General features: G+C 35.8%; 1 protein-coding gene across 5 annotated transcripts; it reads left to right on the top strand.

Annotated features, from left to right (window-relative positions):
• Positions 1-1,872: 1,872 nt before the first annotated feature.
• On the top strand, positions 1,873-24,376 carry LOC107093557 (muscleblind-like protein 2a). 5 transcript variants are annotated; one of them, XM_015388688.1, is made up of 10 exons: positions 1,873-2,109; positions 8,767-9,309; positions 12,556-12,720; positions 12,826-13,032; positions 13,139-13,393; positions 16,095-16,148; positions 16,505-16,661; positions 20,225-20,260; positions 20,813-20,907; positions 22,164-22,316. In XM_015388688.1, exons 2-10 carry the CDS (start codon positions 9,136-9,138, stop codon positions 22,176-22,178), a joined length of 1,158 nt encoding a protein of 385 aa, XP_015244174.1. In that variant the 5' UTR covers positions 1,873-2,109; positions 8,767-9,135; the 3' UTR covers positions 22,179-22,316. The 5 variants fall into 5 exon arrangements, with proteins under 5 accessions (XP_015244174.1, XP_015244172.1, XP_015244177.1 ...); XM_015388686.1 differs by lacking the exon at positions 20,813-20,907 and having other exon boundaries at positions 22,164-24,376; XM_015388691.1 differs by lacking the exon at positions 16,095-16,148.
• The last annotated feature ends 246 nt before the right edge of the window (positions 24,377-24,622 follow it).

Here is a 24,622-nt window from a genome sequence, read left to right as displayed (position 1 = left end):
CAGGAACAGACAGGTGACAGGATCCAGATCAGGAACAGACAGGTGACAGGATCCAGATAAGGAACAGACAGGTGACAGGATCCAGATCAGGCAGGAACAAACAGGTGGCAGGAACAGACAGGTGACAGGATCCAGATCAGGAACAGACAGGTGACAGGATCCAGATAAGGAACAGACAGGTGACAGGATCCAGATCAGGAACAGACAGGTGACATGATTCAGATCAGGCAGGAATAATATGCAACGGTTTCTATATATAAAAATTGCACTATTTTGTCCTGTTTCTATTTCTATTTAAAGTAGTCTAATTGTAAAAAAAAAAAGAAAAAAAAAAAAAGGCATATATAGCCTAATTAATATAGTCTATTAACCTAAAGAAACATGCTAGATATGGTTGTTACATGTCAGGTATGCCAGTCATTGACCTTGACCAAGGCACCTTACAGTAGAACTGCAGTCAGTTCCTGGACTGGCATGGCTATCACTGTCCCTACATAGTTAGGGACAAATTTCCCACTGGGATCAGCTTCATATTCATGGTAGGCACCTTCTTTGATTTTATTAATTTTGCTCAGGCTACTTGTAAGCCCACAGCCCGTCACATATTGAAAGGGCAATATTATTGCCATTACTGTTAATATATAGTAGAAATTTTACATATTTAGGAGATGATATGGGGGGATGGTCATTTAAGAAGAGGGATTATTTTTTATTTTATTTTAAGAAGGGGGGAGCCATCCCCCCTCATCCTCCCTCAACTCTAGTACTGTCTATATAGAAATCACCAAAAAAAGTATAGAAACAACAAATCTCTTTGGTTCACTTATGACTTGGGCCGGCCCTGATAATAAATAAGAAAAATAAATCTCATCATTACACAATAACAAATTCAGGCTAAAGAAATGCAGTTCTAGATTTTAGCTTTCTGGAACACTGTTCAGTTTAGCAAAACGTGTGTGATTTTTCTTTAGTCAGACTGGGACTGATTAATGATAAAAAGTTACCTTTCAACTTTCCTTTTCCAGGTCTTTGTGTTGTCTCACTTCAATCAAATCTTATATCTAGAAATCTGGGATTAAACAACAATGAATCATTGTATAATTAACATATATAGCTTTAAGTAAATAAATAAATAAAAATAATAAACAAAACTCAGTGATTTGGAAGTGTTTCAAACATTTTCTACAAATTGATATGTTTACTCCTGATATTAAACAGTTGCTCCCTCCTTGTCTTTCCACCTCTTGGCAGCATGATCCTATCTGGGTTAGCTTCCATGTTATTTGACCTTGAGCATATAGCTGCAGTGGTGCATCCTGCTGTCAGTTACATTGCATCTGACTACAGCTCTGTAGATTAAAAAAGCTTCTAATAAAATACTTATTAAGCAGGCAACCATATATTGTTTATTATTAAAATCTAAACACATTTATCTATTTAACCTGGAAATGTAATTTTACATTTGTTGGTGAAATTGTAAATTAGGTATTGTCTTAAACATATACAGTAACATCCCTCTAATAAGTGGTTTATATGAGTGAATGTGAGCGCGTTAACATAAACTAATCTAAAAACATCCACATGGTTTTACTGTTGTTTCCTTGGTAACAGGCAAAACCTTGCCCTTTTAGCCTGCTGGCATTCGTGTGGATTGTACCATCCTGCAGTGGTTAGAGGGGTGCTAAGACACCCAAAGCAGAAAAGTACTATATCCAACTCGCACCAAAGCGTGAAAAATATATCAGTTTTGTATAAAATCGTTTAATATATCGTTACTTTAATTTTAAAGAGTTTAAATATATATATATATTGGAGTGTTGCTTGTCTGGTTGATGTTCGGCTCACCCCGGAAAACTACGTCATCACATGAAAATGACGGTCGTACAGTAAGCTGTCAAAAGCTTGTTGCTTAAATCTTTGCAGCGCAACGAAGTAGGGAAGAAATTGGGTCGAGCAAGCTTTGATTCATGGTTCCGGGAGAAAATTAGACGAACTGTTGAACAGACATTTTGGGAACACTTGACATCTTGTTTTTCCTTAGTTCAGTCGCCGTTTTTTTCCGTCTGCCTTCCTGGCTGCTGCTGCGTGATACCGTGTCCTAACGATGAGGTAAGCAGATCCACTTATTAGCGCCGACACAAGCTAATATATCACACTTTATGTACTCCATCGAGTTGTATACGTGCTGTGCCCCAAAGCTTACTAGCTTAGTATAAAACTCCATTCTTTAGTTTAGGAAAAAAAATATGTGAATCAGCTCCCTTTTGGAACTACCAATCTCTGCAGGGACGAGGTCTGGTTTAAGATTGCGTAAAAATAAATCTTAACGGTTCACAAAGTTGGGCTCGCGGCCTTAGGTGGTGGTAACAAATCACAATGAATTCATGTTAAAATGACATCAATAAAATCATTATTTGACATAAATCAAATTGATGTCAAAAGAGTGATGTAATTTTGATTTTTTTTTTTTTTTTTTTGTCTAAATTAGGGTAACAAATTGATATCAGTGTTTGATGTCACATTGATGTTTAATGACATATTTTGCCTTTTGGGAAGGTTTATAGATTGTTACAGCAAAATAAACAAGAACGCTGATTGGTTAAAAACCATAGAAATTACAAGTGCACCAATAATCCAGGGATACCAAGGTTGTTTATTTCTAAATTGAATTGTTATTTTTGCAAGAAAAAAAAAGAAGAACTTTGAGGAGTTGAACAGTATGCCACAGCAATGGCTTTATTAAAAACACCATCCATCCATCCACCCATCTACCCATCCATCCATCCTCTTCCGCTTATCCGGGGTCGGGTCGCGGGGGTAGCAGCTTCAGTATGGAGGCCCAGACGTCCCTCTCCCCAGCCCCTTGGCCCAGCTCTTCCAGGGAAATCCCAAGGTGCTCCCATGCCAGCAGAGAAACATAGTGCCTCCAGTGTGTCCTGTTTCTCCCCCTGGGCTTCCTCCCTGTGGGACGTGGCTGGAACACCTCACCAGGGAGATGTCGAGGAGGCATCCTTATCAGATGCCCGAGCCACCTCACCTGGCTTCTCTCGATGTGGAGGAGCAGCGGCTCTACTCTAAGTCCCCCCTGGATGACTGAGCTCCTCACCCTATCTCTAAGGGAGAGCCCAGACACACTACAGAGAAAACTCATTCTTTACAGAAACACACAAAAAAAACACAAAATCCCCAACCAGAATCCTTATATCTTCAGTTACACATTTCCATTCAATTTGCATTGTGTTATGAATCGCTTTACAACAGTACACCTCACATCACATTATAAAAGCTAGCTCTAATTATGAATAACAAAGCTTCTTTATTTAGTCATATGCATATCAAAATAAAACATAATAACCTGCATGAATGTAAGTCATCAGCTGTATGGGATGATGCTATGTATAGTTTAGTAGTAGTTTTTGGTAGACTAACCTTAAACTGGTTTTGGCGACTATCAGTTTTCAGCCACACCTCAGTGTACATTGGCCACTTTCTGGCCACCCCTGTGAACATTGAAGAGGCGCTTTACAGCAATGAAACTGCCTGCATCAGCACGGAAAGGCAGCATCGCAGAGAAGACAAGTGTTTTTCTTTTGAATTGATAGAAAACAACTAATATATCAAATGAATCCTCATTAGTGCCAAAGGAAATATTCATGGTACTGTATATATTCCTAGATCTTTGGCCAAAAAAGCAAGATATAAGAACCTTTAGTAAATTATAAAACATTAAAAGCTGTTATCGATTGATTTGTTCAAAAATATGAGTCAATACATAGCCATTAACTCTACGTTTGTCATAAAAATGAGTTTTTGTTTGGGTTCTTGAGCATCAAATCAATTAATGTTTTTTAATGGATTTGTATTTTAAATTAATAATAACACACTAAGTTTGATAACAAGAAAACCCAACCATACTTTAGATTCTTCAAACACCAACAGAAAACATGATTTTTTTTTTCTAAGTTGCAGATCCCATGACTGTAACTAATACAACAGCCTCTGCTCACAGATCATAGCTTAGCCACACCCCTGTTTGCTTGCTGTAAACAAGTAAGACATGCTTACTGATTCAGTACTTCATATCAATTCTTGGCCCCTGGAAATACAAAACACCCTACTATACAAAAATGGAAGCTTTTTGTGCATTTAGCAAGAAACTTAAGTTGTTTTACAGATTAGCGTAGAAAATCTTGAAGATGTTTCATGGTTCTTGTCTCTTTACTCAAACCTTAAAATACTATAAGAAAATAGAAACTAAACATTTCCAAATGTTCCTATTTTTGGTCAATGTGTTTTGTATGTTTCTTTTTTTTTGCACATTTTTCAGTTTGGTTTTTTTGTTGTTGTAGTACAGTCAGTTTCTTTGTTTAAATGCATAAAACAGGACGTACTGTTATGATGCATTTTCTTTCATTCTGGCTTCTACCATATACTTTGTTTAGAGTTTATCTTGCCAGCCTTTTAGTTTTTTTATATCATGCAAAACTATAACATCTGTTACAGAACCACTAGATTGTATTATTTGTTTATTTACTAACAATTTTTCTCTAAAAAGATATGAATTTGAAAATGAAAACTAGTACAGGAAAGAAAACAGTTGATTTAACTTTAAAGCTTGAGTTTTAGTTTTGTTACATTTTCTGTCTTTATCTTAACTTTTATTTTATGTTAATTTGCTCATTTAAAGTGCAGCATCTGATAAATTGTTGGGATTTGTCTGGTCTGAACACCTCATACATGCATGCATTGGTCTTTAGTTTAAAGTAGGGCTGCAACTAACGATTATTTTGCAAATTCATTGATCTGTCCTTTTTTTTAATTAATAATTGGATAGCAAAAGGTTTTTGCTTAAATAAACCAAGGGAAAATAAAGCTTTTCCACTTGAGAAAACCACTATTGCACTTACCGGTATGCTGGATGGAGCATATTTACAGATGAAAATGATTTTTTTTTTTTTTTTTTTATTTACAATTTTGGTATATCACTGATCTAGGTGGGTTGCTCTGTCAGCTAAATGCAAATTTAAGAGCCTCTAAACTCCAGTTAACTATTAAATGGTTACTAAATTAGTTGACGATTATTTCAATAATTGCTTAATCATGTTTAATCCGATTAATATTTCAGCCTTACTTGAAATGTTAGACATGCAAAAGAGGATTGACTGTTTTTTTTGTGGAAACAATTTGCATGATAATGAGCCAAAGTATTTAAATATGATTAAAAATATTTTTAGTAGAAATAGAAAGTTTTTTGGAAGAGTTTATGTAAAGTTTACTTTTTTTGTTGTTGTTTAAAGACAGCTTTACAAATGTCTGAGTAACTAGCTTTGTTAGCATATTGAAAACATGGATACAGCTTGTGTTTGTGGTTTTAATAAGTAAATATTGAACATAATCATCTCTGTGCAGTGGTACTAAGGATAGGCTGGTCAGCAGGAAGTTTTCCAGTTGTGGATCTGCTGCCACCCTCCTATTGGATGTTTCCAGACTGGGAGGGTCTTTCCAGAGGCCAGCACAGAGACAGGAAGGGGGTGGCTGGAAATATTTTAGTCAGAGCCTGGCAGACAGTTTGTTTTGGCTGCTTGGAAAATATCCAGTTTCTGGTCTCTGAATCGGTTGGTCAGGAAGGAGAGGGTGGGTGTTTTACGGTTATGATTCTAAAAACCAAGCAGCTCAAAATGTTAATCTAGCTTTCATTTTCAGCTTAAAAAAAAAAAAAAAACTAGTTTAGAGCTGCATGAAGAGGCAGAGGAAGTTTCTCTTGCTCCGTTTCCTGACTTGCGCCTAAAGGAATTTGCTGTTGTATGCTTTGGTTTTACACGGACGGCTGCTAAAGAGAAGGAGGAAGAACATCAGAGGTCAGTTTACTAGTCTGAGCACGGTGTTTTAGCTTAGGGGAGTGAATTAACTACTCATGAGTGAATTAACTACTATGATCCTTCACCTCTTTTGTCAAAGGTCTACTTTACTGTTTTGACTGTTTTGTTTGTTAATTTGTTTGCCTTCCAGCAATGGGTGTGAATGTTCTTTGTTACTAGCACTGTATTCTGCATATGTAGTAGTGGGTTTGGATTCTGTCTTTGTGATGCCATATTTTCACCAGATCTGGAAAAGCAAAGTATTTGCATATACCGGTAAGCTTTGTTGTACAATGAAAAGTACATCACAGGTATTGCAGAAGTTAAATGATGGAGTGTTGAAAGTTTTGTACAATTGCACCCTCACTATAGATTTGAGCTTGGAAATGTTCCAATATTAGTATTGATTGATTGACTCTCCTGCCCCAGCTAAGCTATATGGTCTAGTAGATAAAGAGCAGAGGCTCTCTGGATGTCACACAACAAGCTAATATTTGTTGAGGAAGTGTGGCTTAAAGAAAGCTGCCTTATCCTTAAGTTAACCGGGTTACTTTCCTTTTACACTACAAGATAGATTAAATGTTCTCCAATTTGTAAGCTCTAAAAAGCAACAGAATAACTCGGCCTAAGTGAGATATTCAGTCTTGCATTCTGTAATGGGAATAAGATCAAAGAGGACCAATCTTACTGGTGGTAAATTGGTTTTCTTTAATTAAAGCTGTAAACATTTCTTCAAGGGGAGGGATTTTGGTATAGTTTGTCAAAGTGAGTTATCTATGCTTTGAGGATACAGAAACATGTTACTGTACAGCTGTTAGGTGTTAAAAGTTTAATACTATTTGGAGATTCCTGCTTTTAATAGGGTTTTAGACTTTTTATGGGTTTAGTGTTAAGGGTAAGAACAGTAGGATCCAGTATTTGAGGCGGACAAACAGATTTCTCAAAAAACGTTTATTGGAAACTAAAACAAAGTAAGCAGTGTCAGCGTCTAAGGCAGGAACCTTTGCAGAGAGGAGACAACAGGTTAGTGACCACGTCTTTCTGGAAGTGGATGATAACAAACGTGTGGGTCAGTAACCTGCTCTTATAGTTCAGTCTGAGCCCAGAGGTTGCGGTTAGTTCCACCCGGTTGGCTGCCAAAGCAACACAGTGGGTGCCGCCCAGAGAGTCCTAGGTGCTGATGTGTTGGTGGTCAGAGGACAGGCAGGAGATGGCTCTCTGTTCATCGGGCCTGGCTCGCTGGTACCTCAAATCGGACAATTGGGCTGATAGAAACTTCTCATTTTTTCCTCAATGGTGAACACCGGTGGCTAAAACCAAAAACAATATAAAACCAAGAGAGACCAGTAGTTGTAGAAGGAGCAGAATTCACAGCATATTCAATCCATGGCAGTTGGCTGGATCATTTGGTCGGATCTGACTCACATAGCACCCGTAGCTTGGTCTCCCCCTCTTGGTTGTCCCTCTCTGTTTGACCGTCTGTCCGAGGCTGGAATCCTGACAAAAGACTGACTGAGATCCCTAGCATCTTCTATGGTTATCTGGTTATAGATACCCATGTAATAACCATACGATAACCATGCGATAACCATACTATAACCATACGTCTAATTCTTAGGGAGGCGGATGGGTGGGATGTTGAGATGCAGCCGATGTTTGCAAGTAGAAATCTATATACAACCTTTTATCTGGAACTGTATGTTTTGTTTTGTTTTTTGTATAACAGAAAAACCTTTTTATGAATATATTTGAGAAAAAAGTTTTAATTATACCTTGATCTTAAGAAAATCAATAAAATTGGCTTTAGCACTTCAGTAAACCACATTGAGAGTCATTAGCCACAAATAGAAAAAATAGGGAATGGTAGTGAACATTATCACTGTTCATTGTTAGCCATACTACCAAAATGTTTCCAAGAACAAAACAAGAACTCAACGAGGATATTAACCGGAGTTTGGTTTATGCTTGATGCATCCAGGACGTCCGCTCTTCCATGGCCCTCCGTGCGTGCAGAATTTCAATACAGCTCATTTTCCCCACAGAATGTCGGTGCGTCAAGCATAATGAGCCCTTAAAGCACCGTTGGCCTTACTTTCCTCAGTTATCTTCTCTGTTCATTACTCAACAGTTTGAAAGAGATTGAACAAGAACGTTAAATTTTTCACCACCGCTGATCAATAAGGGACATAAAGGTATGTCTCACATTTGGTGTTAAACATCTTTCATGATCAGCAAGACTTTGGTGAAAATATTCTGTGGGTACATGAGACAAACTTTTTGGAAGGTATGCATCCCAATGCAGCAGTTTAAGAATCCAGCATAGCATTTACAAAAAACAAAAATTAACAAACAGACAGTCAAACACGGTGGTGTCAGTGTGATGGTTTTGATGTGCTTTGATCCTTAATGTGCCAGACAAAAACTTGAAACTTATAGAGCTGAGAAGTTATGGAGCGAAACATCTAAAGGAAGAACATCTACAGTCGTCATCAGTTTTTGATTTTTGCAACACATAATGATCAAAAACATAGAAGGGAGTTCATCTTTTTGGTCTTTACTCAGGTTACTTATGTGCTATATTTAAACTGGTTTGATTATATGAGACAAAAAGACAAAAACAGGAAATCTGTATGGGACTAAAAAAGTTCATAGCCTAATTAATTGTTTTTCATGTCTTTGGCCCTATGTCTGTCTCTTGGCAATGTAGCATTCATGTAGTGTGTAAGGAAAACAAAATTGCAAAGGATTTCACTTTTTGTTGATGTAAAAGAAACAAAAATACCAAATTCAAACGTTTGAATTTTTTTTTTTTTTTATAACCCAGAATAACATGTTTACTGTGGTAAACAACATGTTTCATTTTAGCTGGAAGGAATTTTAGTTTTAATGATGTTTTTCTTCCTTACAGGTCTGCAATAGAAGTGCCTTTGAGAAGATAGCTCCACCCTGAAGTTGGTGCAAAGTCATAGCTGGCCTATGCTCTTTTTTTAAAGACAAATTCAAGAATATACGATACCTCGACTGCAAAGTTTTTGGTGCTAGTTTGCACACATTAAGCACCAACAAGATAGTGGATCCTTAGCCATAAGAAGAAGAAGCAGACAGAAATATGACCTAGGAATGTCTACCTGAAATAACTTTACCTGCTTCTTTTGGTTAAAGGACAATGCTGCATTTTCTCCTATATGTTTCATTAAACTCTAGCTTTCAAATTCTTTTAATTTTTTTTTAACCATAAGAATTTTAACACTTACTGTGTTGTGAACGCATTTTGGACATGGCACTCAATATGTCTTCAGTAAGAGACACCAAATGGCTGACGTTGGAAGTTTGTCGTCAGTTTCAGCGCGGCAACTGTTCACGCAGTGATGAGGAATGCAAATTTGCACATCCACCCAAGAGCTGCCAGGTTGAAAACGGGAGAGTCATTGCGTGCTTTGACTCACTGAAGGTAAGATTTATTACTGATTCTTTCATATGTTTACGAAACAAAATATCCCTTAACTATACAAGTTCACTAAAATGAGTTTCAGCACCAGTACCTATTGTATTAAAATGGACAAAGAACTAAATTGGCATATTGTTTTCTCACTGTATGTGACTTCTAAATGCTGTTATGTTAGATTATTTGACCAAAGGTAATATAGGATTTCAGGTATTTTGGTTTAAAAAGTTGTGTAAAATAAAATGATCATATTCATTGAATGATTTTTTTGGTAGACCGGGACCAATTAGTTTGTTCATTACATTAGGTACAATATAACCTACAGGCTTTCCATAACAGCTATTAGATGTTACCTACATATTTATTTGCACTACTGCTTACATTTATTTTATAAACTTTTAGAAATATATATTTTTTAATTGTAGAATTTTAATCTCACACTGGAAATATAGTCAAAGCACAAAAAATAGTTTGAATATATTTCTGAGTGCATTTGGCAAAAAATACCCAAACAAAACAAAGAGCCGTTTCTTCAACCAATTAGTGTCATCCCAACAATATTATACTTGAAATTTATCCCTGGAGACTCACCCATGTTCAAGGCATTGAACTGCTAATGGTAAAAAATGCAAAGTGTGCTGCAGCTTTCTTAGTTTACTTTGCAATGATCAACCAAATGACATTTGATAAGTTAAATCATTCTTATCTCCCCTTTAAAGTTTTAACACAACAGAACTAATCCTGTCCATTTTCAGTGTTTATTTTCCCTAATGAAGATTTCTCCAAGTCCCACAGCGGATTAAGATGCCCTCACGTCCAGACACTTACCATACTTCAAAGCAAAACTCCTGTCTTAACGCCTTTAAGGAAAATGTCATTCAAAATACCAGTCAATAAAATAATATGTAAATAAGCCAAAACACCTGGCATATGTTATAAGATTTAGTTAGATTTAAAAAGAAAAAAAAAGTATTTCTGCCAATTGGATTAGAGCCAGTTTATCCTCCTGCTTGCTCCGTTGGCCTGTACGGGACCGACTCTGCCTTAATCCACTCTAACACATTCAATCTCACATCCCCATGCAGCTTTGCTCCTGGGATTACTCTCATGTTCAGTCATTCCCTGATCTCTTCTTTCTACTTTTATGAAGTGCTCCTATATGCCCTTGTGGTCATGGGTCAAAAAGCATTAACACTAAGAATAGTTCCCTCCCTGCTTCCTCTAAAAAAGGCACCCTGGAATACTTTCTAAAACATTAGAAAGAAATATTTAAATGTAATTACATAGTTTCCTTTTTTTATTAGCTTTTTTTGTCATGTTGATTTTTCTCTCTATTTAGAAATAGATTTTTGGTATTTTTTTTGTAGTTCTTGATCAGCTTAAGATTTTATCAGTTTTTTAAGTGGAGGAGAGTCCACTAAATCACCAGTAACCAGTAAAGTTAATGCTTGGAATACTATTTATTTATCTATCTGATAAATAAATCCCCTCAAATTAATGCAAGATTGATTTCATTAGTTGGATATTCTCCATTACAGCAACCATAACAGTTGGACATTTAACGAGAGCTTTCTCTAAACATATTTTTTAAGAATGCGATATTTAACACACATCCAAGACTTATTCTAGGCAGTGAGGTGTTCTGCCTGCTGTGCTAATGTTGAAAGAATGTTTTTATTTCCAAAGTTTGAGCCGTGAAGATTACATTATGGTTGACTCAGACTCACTGAGCTACATCGTGAGAAGGAATGTTTTCATTACTGCATCTAAGACCCAAAATACAGTTAGAGTATGACGGAAGATTGGAGATATAAATTCACCCTAATGTTTAATGAATAACCAATCTTTACTCTCTAGGAGGATATTTTTTCTCTATATCCTTCTTAATGCTTAATTCTCTTCATATATGGCTGAAGGAAATGTTGAATTCCGGTTTTAAAAAATAAGATCCAAGCAACAGAACTGACTTGCTTTTCAAGCGGAATGTGCACAGTCTTCGGTATTTGTCTCATTCGTATCCCATGACTTTCCCTGAAGTGAGTCAGATTTGTTGAAGCACAAACCTTTCCTGTTTCCTTGCTCAACATTTAACAAGAGCTGCTGAAAACTTGCAAACCTGAACAGAGGTGATTTCTGATTTAATATAGAAAAAACTAACAACTTAGAAAGGCTTGGTTGTGGTAGCCTGAGGTTTTACAAGCTTACGCTTGCAATATTTTACTGGAAAAGAAAACTAAACATGCCAGTGTTTGTAATTTGCATGTAGGTGCCTGAAGGTGCATTGGTTCTAGGGCCATTCAAAGCAACTTCAACTGTTTCACACTTTGTTAAATTCAAAACAAATTAATTCCCATCTGAAAAGTGTGGCATAACAATGTGCCTCAATTCAGAGAAAGGATGCAAACTCCACCAAACACAGATAGCAAAAGAAAAAAAAATTACAACTGAAAAACTCTACAAATCAAAAATGTTGCATTGAGGAAAATAAACCGAAACAAAAGGAAAATTCTGCAAGTACCAGAATTAATATTGAATTTAAAAAAAGCTGCAAACTTGCTCCACAAAATCTGCTACAGGTTTAAAAAAGGACATGGCTTGTTTGGTGACTCCCACTAGTAGTCTTGTAGATTTCTGTTTTGTAGAGCCAGTTTACAGCTATATTTGTTAATTTCTGTAGTTCCTGTTTTTTGCAGCATTTATGATTTTTTTGCTTCTGTATTTTGTTCTTTAATTTCCATAATTTTTCTTTTGTATTGTCTTTCATTGTTTTGTCTTTTAGGGAGTTTTTAATCAATCTTGTGTTTGCTATACATTTATCTATTTGTGGTGCATTCGATTGTCTGCTGCCACCTTTTCACAGATGTTAAAAGCTTTGTTAGGTTTATTCATTTTATGTTTTAATTATGTCTTAATGTTTATTCTCACTTTGTGTAGCACTTTGGATTTTCAAACCTTTTCAAATATATCAGTACCTAGATCAAAAGTTATGGATTTTTAAGAGAGTAAGAAGAGTATTAAGGAGTTTTCTATTTAAGCCTGTTACCGGACATATTTTCTGTTAAAGCTTAATTAAACGGATAAGATTAAAAACAGATTTTTTTCTTTTACTTCCTAAAAGAATCATAGCTGTTCTTTTTATATCTGTTTATTTTCAATATATTGCATGCTTTTTGAATGGTAATGTTCATGATAAGCTAAACATAAAAGGAAAGCTGTGAACGTTTCTGTGCTTTTTGCTTTCTCCCAATTCAGGGCAGATGCTCAAGAGAAAACTGCAAGTATCTCCATCCTCCTACTCACCTGAAAACCCAGTTAGAGATAAATGGACGCAACAACCTAATCCATCAGAAGACGGCTGCTGCTGTTCTTGCCCAGCAGATGCAGCTGATGATCCCTGGACCGAGTATGCAGCCTGTGGTGAGATCCTTGGAATGATTTTGCAACTTTCTTCTTCTTTTTATTTTTATCTATGAATGTAACACAGGTTCTCTCTCCTCATTGTTAACATCTTCTGTTCTAAAGGGGCTTGGCACTAACACCAGTCTGGGTTATGGGTCTTACATTACCCCTTTGAACCATGGAATGAGTCTCATCCCCTCAGACATCCTCTCCAGCACCCAGGTTCTTGTTCCTGGCAGCTCAGCTGTCACGGTCCAATGTACCTCCTCTTCCTCTTCTTCATCTTCTTCCTCGCCATCTCAGAAGCTGCAGCGTGCAGATAAATTAGAGGTACTGAAGATGAAGGAAGAGTGTTTTTTATATAAAAAAAAAATTCCAGTGCTCATAATAGGCTACAGATAAACTCCTTTGGTTATCTTGTTTTTTATTTCTTCAGGTGTGCCGGGAGTTTCAGCGAGGTAACTGCTCCAGAGGGGAGACAGATTGCCGCTTCGCTCATCCCATTGACAGCCCGATGATTGACACCACCGACAACACAGTCACTGTTTGCATGGACTACATCAAGAGCCGCTGCTCCAGAGAGAAGTGCAAGTATTTTCACCCGCCTGCACACTTGCAGGCCAAAATCAAATCCAGTCAACAACAAGTCAGTCAGACAGGGGCAGGAGCCCAGGCCACAGCTGCAGCCATGGTAAGACAGAGCTTTATCCTTCTCAATCTAACTTACTTCAGATCATCTGTCTCTTCAACACTGTGAGAGCATTCACTGTGTCTGAGGCTGTGGAGCCTTGTAGTTAATGTTCAGATCATTTGAATTTAAAGTCTCTTTTCTTTTGAGCTTATCGGGTTGTTGGCATGTCATAAAACATGCCCATTACGTAATGCATCATTGTAAACATCTTCAAGTGTTCTGCAAAATAATTTAAACAAAACAGCAGAACCAGTGAAATAAGTTTAAAATAAATCACAGCTGATATTTACATATAAAATTCTTCATGTTTTAGGGAACCTGTTAGGTTGATTTACAGTGATGGGGAAGTTTTTGCTTTTTAACATATCAGATGTATAATGAGAAAAAATAACCAAAAAATATCATAAAATACATTTTAAATGACTGGACCAGCTATCGATAAGCTTAGATTGTACAATAACTTAGGTATTTTGAATGAAATCATTGTTTGAGGTAGCTACCTGTATATTTACAAATGTTAGAAAAGGTGGCATCCCAGTCCTTTCTTTTCACACTGTCAGGATTTCTTCATGAATATCATCTTTTTCCATTCAAATAAGCAATTAGAATGTATTTATTTCTTACGTAGGACTCCATAAGCTAAAGAAACATCTAGATAGAAAGTTCCTAAACCTTCTAATGGAGAAATTGATGTTTCTGTCACAAAAAAAATAGTCTTTGCTGTTTACTTTAGGGTATACAGATTTAGAGTGCAAGGTTTCCTAGTTCTAAAGAAGCATCACTATGGCTGCAGAGGATAGAATGTTACCATGACTGGATATAATAACAGCTACTGTGTTTCCTATCGCAATGCTAAACTTGGAGCACTGCTTATTTCTGCTTTGCAATTAGCCAGTGCAGCCATGTAGTATACAGTAGATTTTAAAGTCGTGGGGAAGTCATATTTGAATTTCAAATCATTCTGGCTTAAACATATATATATAAATGTACTCTTTATCAGACCATGTTGTCCCAAATGTTAGAACATTTCTATTTTTAAAAAAAAAGTCCTGTCTTAAAATTTGTGGGGGTTTTTTCGTTAGCAGGCCAGTTAATTATACGTCAGCTGTCAATCAAATGTTTTCGGTCATAGCATCTTGATTCATACGTCGCAGCTAATATACGCAACCGTTGAAATAAGAAATAAGAATAATTTACTTTACCATTGAGTTCCGTCCCAGTGTTCACAGGGATGGACGTCTGTGTCTTCGGCAGGCATAGAGCTAACAGAACAGGCAGCGTTGCGAGGCAAGGGCTCAAACATGTTCGGCTGTAAGCCTTCTACCCCTTGACAGTGTCGTTGCTAACTTGGTCCCAATGTAATTTCCCATTGGGAACCTACTAGCGCTAAGTTGCTAACTGGTTAGAAAGATGCTTCCAAGACACCGCCCACAACCAAAAGCTTGCGAACCTTCCGCCACATTCACTTTATTCACTCCTGTAAAATCGGGCACCACGCTGGAGAATTCGGAAATGCAATCGTTGGAACAGCCGCTTTCCTACAACTTTAAAAAGGAATGTGCTCCTTCTAAAGAGCAAGGTTGTTTTGATGTAAACCTATCAAAATGTTCCCTTCATCTGAAAAATTACTAAACAATTTCTTAGAAGATAATTAATAAAAAAAAATAGTTTCAAAAAGTCTTCAACATGTTTTGGGTTAAATATCAGTATTCTCTCTTCTTCAATTCACATCTGCCATAAGCTCCAGTAAAGCAACTATCAAGGAATTTACTATTTTTCCCACATTTTATACTTTATAAGGATTTTTACATAGCAAAATATTGGCAGTCAAATTTGAAATATTTGTAGATCTTATTTCGATTCTGTGGATGAACAATCTAAATTTAGCTGTAGATTTAAAGAATTGGTACCATGATTAAAAATGTACTTTGACCATTTACATCACCTCTCATGTATATTATCTTCTCTGGTTACATGTGTACGGTATATTTCTTTTTCTTTTTTTACATTAAAAAGCAGGTGTAGATTTTCATATATGTCAGAGAGGTATCCATCATTCCACCCCAAGCTTTGCAGTAAACGCAGTAAATGGAGCTCCACTGTGTTTTATGATGCCGAGCGCATGTTTCATCTGCTGATTTGTGGCACGTCTTTGGGCTGGCTCTCATAAAACCAAATCATCTTTCATTTAACAGCGAACATTTTCAATGCCTGCTGTGTTTTTCATCTATATCCCTTTCTCAGACTATCCAATTCGTTTGGCGTGTTGAGTCTAAAATTCTGTTATTATGCGAAGCTCCACTAATTTTACTGTATTTTCATTCTCTTAATCTTATCTGAGCTTCTCTTAGGTAATATAAACTGTATATAGTTGTGCATTTTGAGGGTATATGTGTTTATACGTATATTAGACAAAAATCACTGTAAATCTTGTCTAATCTATTTATTAACAAAATTCAGACTTACAGCTTGTTTTTAATCATTTAATCACCCTATAATACATTTTGTTACTGTGCATGAATGTTTATGTGGTATACTGCATTCAGATTATTTTGTTTTTGTCCCCCTCCCCTCCCTCCCCCTCCTCTCACCACAATGCTGTTCTCCATGATGCACCTCTTCTTGCTGTTACCTGTATGTTAATGCTCTTGAACCCCCATTGGCCCACTGCCATCATGTGCTCGCTGCCTGCTATTAAAAGACTCAGTCGACCGCCAAAGCAATGAAGCGACCCCTCGAGGCAGCTGTAGACCTGGTACTTTTCACCTTTTGCTTTGCATGTTGCTGTTGTCATAAACAAAACAAAAAAAAAAGAAACAATTTTTTTTATTTTATTCTGCCATTTGTAATTGACAGCTTCTTCATGTAGCCTCTCACCTGCAAACATCCACTATTAGTGTACATTTAAATAACCAAATTTGTTCAAAACGTTATGTTTTATCATCAATTTTACCGGAATGATTCAACTGTGGTTGTTTTTATATGAATGTTTCTTTTAGTACTATATTTATTTATATGTATATTTAAAAAAAGATTTTTAACAAATTAAGAACAGGACCTTGGAGAAGTGAGAATGAAGTAGCTGTCATGCCTCTTTCTGTCACTTTTCAGGGCTTTCCACCCAGCGTCCTGCAGCACCTACCAAAGAGACCAGCCCTTGAGAAGAGCAGCTGGGCCAGCTCTCTCCTCTCACCCAGTTTATTGCACTACCAGCAGGCTTTGGCCAATACACAGCTACAGCAAGCTGCAGCAGGATTTTATCCCACTGGTGAGCTTTTCCACAGAGCCATTAATACAACTTATATTTACATTGCAACCATAAAGGTTAAATTGTATTATTTTGATTTCTCCTCAAAAACAAAAATTTTTCTACGGATAGATACTCTGGACATTGGATGGAACAGCATATGAACGTACTATCTATTCTAAACCATTGTGGTGCTGCAGCTTGAAATTTAACTTTCACCTCAGTTTCATGTTTGTCTTTTTCCCACCCTCGCTAAATAAGATGATGCCCTTATTTGGTTTGGATGGGAAAGTTTGATTCTGACTCTAGCATGTTTTACACAGATATAAGTGTGTTCATTGTGATGTGTAGTGCTGGTTTCCTAACATATTGCCATATCTTATCTGATTAAGTCACTTTCTTATAAATGTTTGCAAGGATAATTTTGGCACTGACTCTAAACTAAAACCAGTACAAGGTGTGGGGATTCGATGGCATTCAAAGTCTATTTAATTAGTAAAATACATTATTTACTTTCAGAGCATAAATACATGGCACTTGAAATATTATGAAACTGAGGATACATGTTATAGATTCATGAATTAATCTAAAATTAGCTGATCTTATCGATCAACCAACAATCAATTGATTGATTTTTTTTTTTTAAACATCTGTAATCTATTAAAACAGATGTTTTGTAAGATTGTCTTGTATAAGACAATCTTTCCATTAACTTAAGAATCTAGATATATATTTTTTACAATATGCTGAATTTTAAAAAGCAGTACATAATTATATTTTAAAAACTGACTGAATGAACTAAAAATGTTGAGAAAATATAACAAAACAGGAACGTCTGATACTAAATAAATATGAGAAAAATAAATTTTTTAACACTTATAACTTCCCCCTTATAGACATGCAAAGATATCATTAACAGACAGGATATGTTAATCTGACATGCTGTCAGACTATTTGCCACCTCATTTCAATGAAGCGGATGCTAACTGCTGTCTGTTTTGATTCAATCCAGCAATTGGTGCTGGTTAATACTTTGCGCTGCTAGCAGTGCCTTTAAACTTCTTGAGTTAATAGAGTTTTAATATATAATAACAGAACTTCAGAGAGGGTATTCAGCATCCTTCTTTCCATTAAACTGTGTTGATAATTCAGCACCGGACTCTAGATCGATTCATGTTTCAGCACTAGCATCCGTCCGCTCTTTCATTACTTCTACCAGTGAGGCTCTTAAGCATAAACATCATCCCTCTAGTGGACAGCAATTACATTACAATACTGAAAGAAATTCATCCTCTGCAGATGTTAAGTAATTATTGGATAGTAGCATCTGATTTAATGTTTAGAAATGATGCAGACAGACAGACTTTATGTACAAGTTCTGGTATTTGCAAGAATCAATTGCGTTTACTATGGAATACAAATAAATGCATGAGTATGAAATAACAAATTTATGTGGAAGAAAAATATTTTTACCACATTTTTTTTCCACATAAAAATTAGAAATGTGACTTGTTACTAACCACCTTTGCTAATTTCTACTCTTAATATATTGGCTCCATCAGTTTTTTTTACCATGGCATTAATGCACATCCTGAAACTCAGATGAGGATGAGGAAGTTGCAGTCATTCCAAGTTTTTTTTTTCTTTATTTTTTGTGTAATATACTAAATGGAGGTCTTTTTAGATGTTTCAAGCAACGGTCTCCAGAGTTTAATCTGTTCAGAGTTTTTCTTTGTTTTCTATAAGATGTTTGTTGACTCTGGTTCATCTAAGACACCTTCAAAGCCCTTATGCTAAATTTTCTAAACAAAAACCTTGTCTTTTTTTATTAGATAACTATGAAATTTGATGAAATCATATCAGACTGATTGTATTTTTATGCTTTACAAGTGATATTGAACTGGATTATATGCTAAATTTTTTCATTTTTATTCTTTATGAATCAGTTTAGAAAAGCATATATAGTTTAGTTTCTTACATGTTTCAATCATGTGTTGTCATATACAATCCCAGTGCAATGAATTCAAGATTTTAAGGACTAACTGATTACTTTCCTGGTTTAAGTGTTTCCTATAATGTCAAAAGCCCTTATTGTGTTTTTCCAACCTGACAATACATCTGCAGATCAGGTATTAATCATAAATTTCTTATTTGTCACCTTAAAGAAACTACATGTAACCACAGTGACAAGACTTAATTTACTACAAAAGACAGTGTTCCAAGTAAAAGAGTTATTTCAAATAAGTAGTTGTTATTGCACTTAGTAGAATAAAGACCCAAGTGCAACTTTAGTACAGAATTACTTTAAAATTCACTTTGCCATGTTTATATTATGGAGAAAATAGTGTGCGAAGAAATGTAGTGTCTCTGTAGTGCCACTCCCCTAGACCAACAGGGGGGTCATAACAGTAGACATTGACTAAAATCCATATTTTGAGACAGAAATATGACAAAATAAAGTAGGCCTACATTAACAAATAAATGATCCCTCTTTATTCGATAAAGTCCAAAAGATATTCCCCAAATTTGTCAGACATCAGATATATAAGATCATTACAAATAGGTTGAAATATCAGTTTAAAATTCAAGACATGAACATTTACATTTTCATTAACAGTAAGTAACTACATGTATCCACAAATACTTGAAATTCGTAGCAGAAAACTGCATTTTATCAAATCCACTGATTTCCAAACTATTGTACACACTCCAGTGTTGTGTAGCATTTGATGTTTTATTCTGAATCAGTTATGTTTAGTGCATGAAAGTGCAACGCTAAAGAGAAATAGCATTAATAGTGGCATCTTAACAAAAGGTGCAGCATCTCCATCTGGAAGGTAATAAACATTTATCACATCAGGAAATCATATAAGGAGTTTATGTTCTACTAGGGTTAATCCCCAAAGTCACACAGTTTAGCGCACATTAAAAGCGCAATTAAACCCAGCCCTGTCTTCTGATCATTTCAAAACTAGACATAGAATATGACTGTGTGGGTTTGGTATAAAAATACCTTGGAGCAGTTTAAAAAAACAAAACTATGGGAAGAATCTGCCATAGTCTAATCAAGAATTGCTATCTAAATGCAGTTTTTTCTGACATGGTTAACAGTAACCTATTAGCTTTTATCTGTTAGTTGCAAAGAAATTTGAAGATTTTTGTCTTTTTAAATTACCTTAAGCAATACAGAAAGGCCAATTATTTCCCTGCTGTTAAAGAAGCGGACTTCATCAGTCAGAATGACTGTTGTGTGCTTTTCCAGCTAACACTAGCATATTAGGCATTCTGAGTTTGCAGCAGAGAAATTTTAGAGCTGAAGCTAAAAAGCAGGGATCTAGTTGGTTCAGATGAATGAATAAATATGCAGCACCTAAACACTGACTGTGTTTATGTTTGTTTGTGTCATGTTATCCTTCCTATGGGCGGCTCTTGGTACCACAATGGAAACCAGAGTAATATGAAATAATGCCTGAACTAGACATCTGAAAAACAACTGATGCAAACATTCCTGAATGATGTAATTGGATTCAAACAGAATGGTCAGAATAAGCTAAATTTGTTCTTCTTGTTTTGTAATCACACAGGTTCTGTCTTTTGCATGACTCCTGCTAACAACTATGGTATGTTACTTCTTCGTCTTCTTCAAAAAATGTCTTAAATTCCATAGTTTAAAAATGAATATGATTAAAACTTTTTTCCAGCTCCAGAATACCTGAACTTTAAAATGTCTTTGTTTATCTACATATGTAACATTTTTCTCATCCTAGGTATAAAATTTCCTTTTTTGTTCCTAATACCGTAGTTAATGTTAAAATGTTATCACTTTGACAGATTTTGTCTGTAGACTTTTCCATGCACCTCTGGGAAATATTAGGAAATATGATCAGTATCCCTGACATTCATTAATTAATTTTGAATATATCTATAGACTTATGGGATGTCCATTACTGAGCAGATTTCCTAATTACATTTCTTATTAGCGCTCCTTTTATGTTCTCCCTTGCTGTCTTGCTTTGCCATGTGATCACATGCCATCTGCTGGCTAACCCAATGATGGCTTGCTGCTACTGTCATTGTATATTTGCTTGGCCAGAGAACGAGAAACATTGCTATGGTTACCATAACGCTTCACCTCCCTTTTCATTGCTTCCATGGTTCCCCTCCTGAAAAAGTCCCCATGATGTACAGTGCTACGCCTGCTACTGTCTCTGCAGCAGCCACTCCTGCCACAAGTGTCCCCTACGCAGCAACAGCACCAGCCAATCAGGTTTGCTCCTTTTTAAAGCTTTCTGTGGTAAATCCTTGAGCTTTGTATCAGTGCTTCATCTGGGAGATGAAATCAGGGGAGTTGCTTCATCAGCATCAGGATGTCACGCTTGCTTAACAGCCATACAGCTTTGTATACCTTTAGACCTTCAGCAGAACTGCTAGGCTGTATTTCATTCCTTTCCCTTACTGCAGACTACACTTCTTAAGAAGTCTTCAACCTGCAATAAACCGTGTCGCTTTATTCTTTATTGCATGTTTTGTGCTTTGTTCACTGTTGTCTTTTCAAACCTTTAATAGCAGTGTAGGAACCTATAATGCAGGTTATATTAAGATGTAAACATTCTCTTTGTAAGCATAATGTGGTTATTGTTTTTTTTCTCTTTTTATCAGAGTGAAAATTTCTATCTGGAACTGCACATTAAAGAGAGGCAGTTAAGCCAGAAATACTGTAAATACACAACCTGAACCAACATTTTTACATCAAATTGTGTTTATTAAGACTAGGTAAAGTTCTATCAAAATTCAATGAATAATCTTTGTCAAATCTTGAAAACTGCTTTTCAGAGATACTTCGCATGCATCCTTGCCTCACAAAATAATGCTGCTTTGCAAGGAAGAACAGGCAAACATCTCTAGGGGGCAGAATATAAGTGCAAGCCGCACTTTTCAGATTTTATTTGTTATTTTTTTAAACAGATTGTGTATTTGGGTGTAATTTTACTTAAGTTTTGTGATACTTTGTGTTAGTTTATCACATAAAATCCTGATAAATTAAAGTTTTTGGTTGTAACCAATCATAGGAGATTTCTATGCTTTTTATCTTTGCTGAGAAACATGAAACCTTCGGGAGATTTTGCTTTTATTTTATCTCCTAACATCCTCAGCTTTCAACAGTTTAATGCTGATAATAAAATATTTTAGAATAGTGACAGTTTAGAATGCTATCTATTTCACTGCTTTCCATTTATCCCAACCTATTTGGTGCTATTTGTTTAAAATCTCTTTTTGATAACCTAGTTACATAAAAAGAAAATAAATGATTTCCTTAATTCCTGGATCTGTTGATTTAAAGCTCAGAAATTTCTGAAATAGTTTTTTTTTTATTAAGAATACAATAGTTATTTGTGCAAAAGAGAAAAAGAAAGATAGAAACTTTATCACCTGAATGCTGAAGTATATTTAAACTGTCCAGAACTGCAAAAAAAGCACATTTCAAGGCTCTGTTGTGTGAAACTATTCTTCTTTTTAAAACAGATCATCCTCAAGTAACCATCAGAAACAGAAGTCACTGCCACATTGCAGCTGTCCGAGGTGCTGAACAGCCTCCCTACAAACATTCTACTAACATCATGCACACCATACAACAACCTGCATGTTCATAATGTTGCTACTGATATGTTCAAGTTTGAGGGTTACTTTGCATTATAGAACCTCTGTCGTCAGTGCACGTTTTTTAAATCTATGTTAAAATACATTTTCAATCTTTTCATGAATACTTTGCCCCCGTTTACCGATCTTGATTAAGTTTAAATTAAGATTAAAGTATTGTGTCTACATATGTGAATTGTACAGGAATCGCCTCTTTAAAAGAGGCAATTCTGTACAAATGCAGCCAGAAATGTCCCAAACAGCAGAAAAGAACACAGTGTAAATACAGTAATAACACCTTGTGAACTGTCCTGAACAAAAAGGCTAGAAATCTCACTTATAAACCATTTAAGTGTGTACATATTTATGGCTGAATACATTTAGGTTGGTCAAAGAAATGTCAGATGGGTCATATATTGCGAATTGTTTTTACCTTGAATGTTTTATTTAAGTAAATTTTTTTTTATAATGATTCCATAGTGCCAGATCTTACTTAAATTTAACAAACCAGTGGCAAGCACTTATTTAGCTTTTTATTCTCATGTTATAATGTATAATATGAAAACTGGCTTATGGACATCCCTTTAAAATGCTCAGAAAGATCCCCAGAGAACTGGATCAGTGCTCCACCTTCTGGTGTGCCTTTGCATTGCATAGACAGGTTCTATGCTGAGAGGAAATGCTGTATAATCCATCTGATGTCAAATAATTTCTCATGAGCCATCACAGTAGTCACATTAAAAGTGGTGTACATTTAACAATATAAACTTCATAAGCTTATTACTCTGAGTCAGATGTTTAGAGGATAAAGTTTAAACAATAGAAAGAGTGGCTATGGTAGGTATGCCAGCTGGGATTACAACTGCTAAGGTGTTGTGTGAACACTTTCAGAATTGTTTTGTTTGAATGTTTCAAGTGCCTACATACAATGGTAGGTAGAAGTACACAACACAGTCCATATTTACTTTCCTGGAACTCAGAGATTACCTTCAGAAACCTTTACCAGATACTTTTCTTGTTAAGTATCTTTACCTTTTTAAGCTCTAGGGTACTTTCCAAACCTTACTAGTATGAGGTGTAACACAAGGTGAATTGTAACCCTGTGGAACCTAATACTTGTTTTTAAAAACATATTTATGAGTTTCACGAAGTACTTTGAAAGTACCCAGATACACATTACTGGATAATAAACACTGCTTACTTGAATGCTCAGTAAGCTCTAGGAATATAGCTGATTCTGCAAAAGTGCTAGTTCTTCTAGACATCAATTTAAACACCCATTAGTACTGGGTACTGGAACCAGAAAGTTCTGGAAATGTTAAGAAAACATTATGGATCAGATTGGAACCTCCAAGTTTCTGAAATGTAACCTCTAAATCCAAGAGGATGTAGACTGTGTTGCGTAATGCTACTGAATCAACATGTTAAAATATTTACAAAGTTTTGTGTGAAAAAGCACTTCAGTAATGTACTTATTCAGCCACTGATGTTTGAGACCGATTTCCAATGTAGTGTGCTGTGCCAAGTCAGTGCGTTTTCTTGAAAAGTTGATATGATTTAGTTTGAATAAAATTCTTACCAATGTTAAAACACAGTACTGTGGATAGGACCTATTATCCAGTTTTTTTTTTGTTTTTTTAGGTTTTTTTAGGTTTTTAAAAAAATATGTTGTAAATGAGCTAAGAATATTTTATGGTATGATAGAATTTCAGAGGTAAAAAATTGTTTTGGTGAAATGTGTTTGTGTGGTTAAACCATCACAGCAGCCAGTCTGACTATTGTGTTTTTAAGAAGAATAACTTATCTGGTGTACTTCTATTTCCTAAGGGCGTATTCACACCTAACACATGTAGTCGGCTTTAAAAAGACCAGAGTTTGTTTCCCCTAAGTGAACCATGGTCTGGACCAAGCCACCAGACCCCCTTTTTGAGGCGGTTTTGTTCCGCCTCCAGACAGACTCTTACTCTACTGTGGTTTGCTTAAAATAAGAATACAAACCGACCTCGATTTCACCCGACTACAGAAATCTCTTTGGACTAAACAAATTCTAAAATCATACCGGTCAGTTGCTTAGCAACGTTGCTGCCGCTGTTCATTTATTCTGCTGTTCATTTATTCTACGACACAGTTCCAAAGTTAGAACATTGCGAAGCCTGTGTTGAATGAACTGCTCTTGACACTAAAAATTATTTTGCAGCTGTAATAACAGCGCAAATGTGCAGAAAAGAGATTCAACGCGCAGGACTTTCACACTAGTTTTTCATTTTTCGGATCTGCTCTTTCTTTCTCACTTTCGTCCTTCAGTCCAATGGAAGCAACGACCGTCACACATGTTGCTTTGTTAG

The sequence above is a fragment of the Cyprinodon variegatus genome, unplaced genomic scaffold (genome assembly GCF_000732505.1).
Source record: "Cyprinodon variegatus isolate N-32 unplaced genomic scaffold, C_variegatus-1.0 Scaffold432, whole genome shotgun sequence".
In the NCBI taxonomy this organism is placed as follows: domain Eukaryota; kingdom Metazoa; phylum Chordata; class Actinopteri; order Cyprinodontiformes; family Cyprinodontidae; genus Cyprinodon; species Cyprinodon variegatus.
Note: the sequence above shows the minus strand (reverse complement) of the source record. Positions and strands in the feature narration are given on the sequence as shown.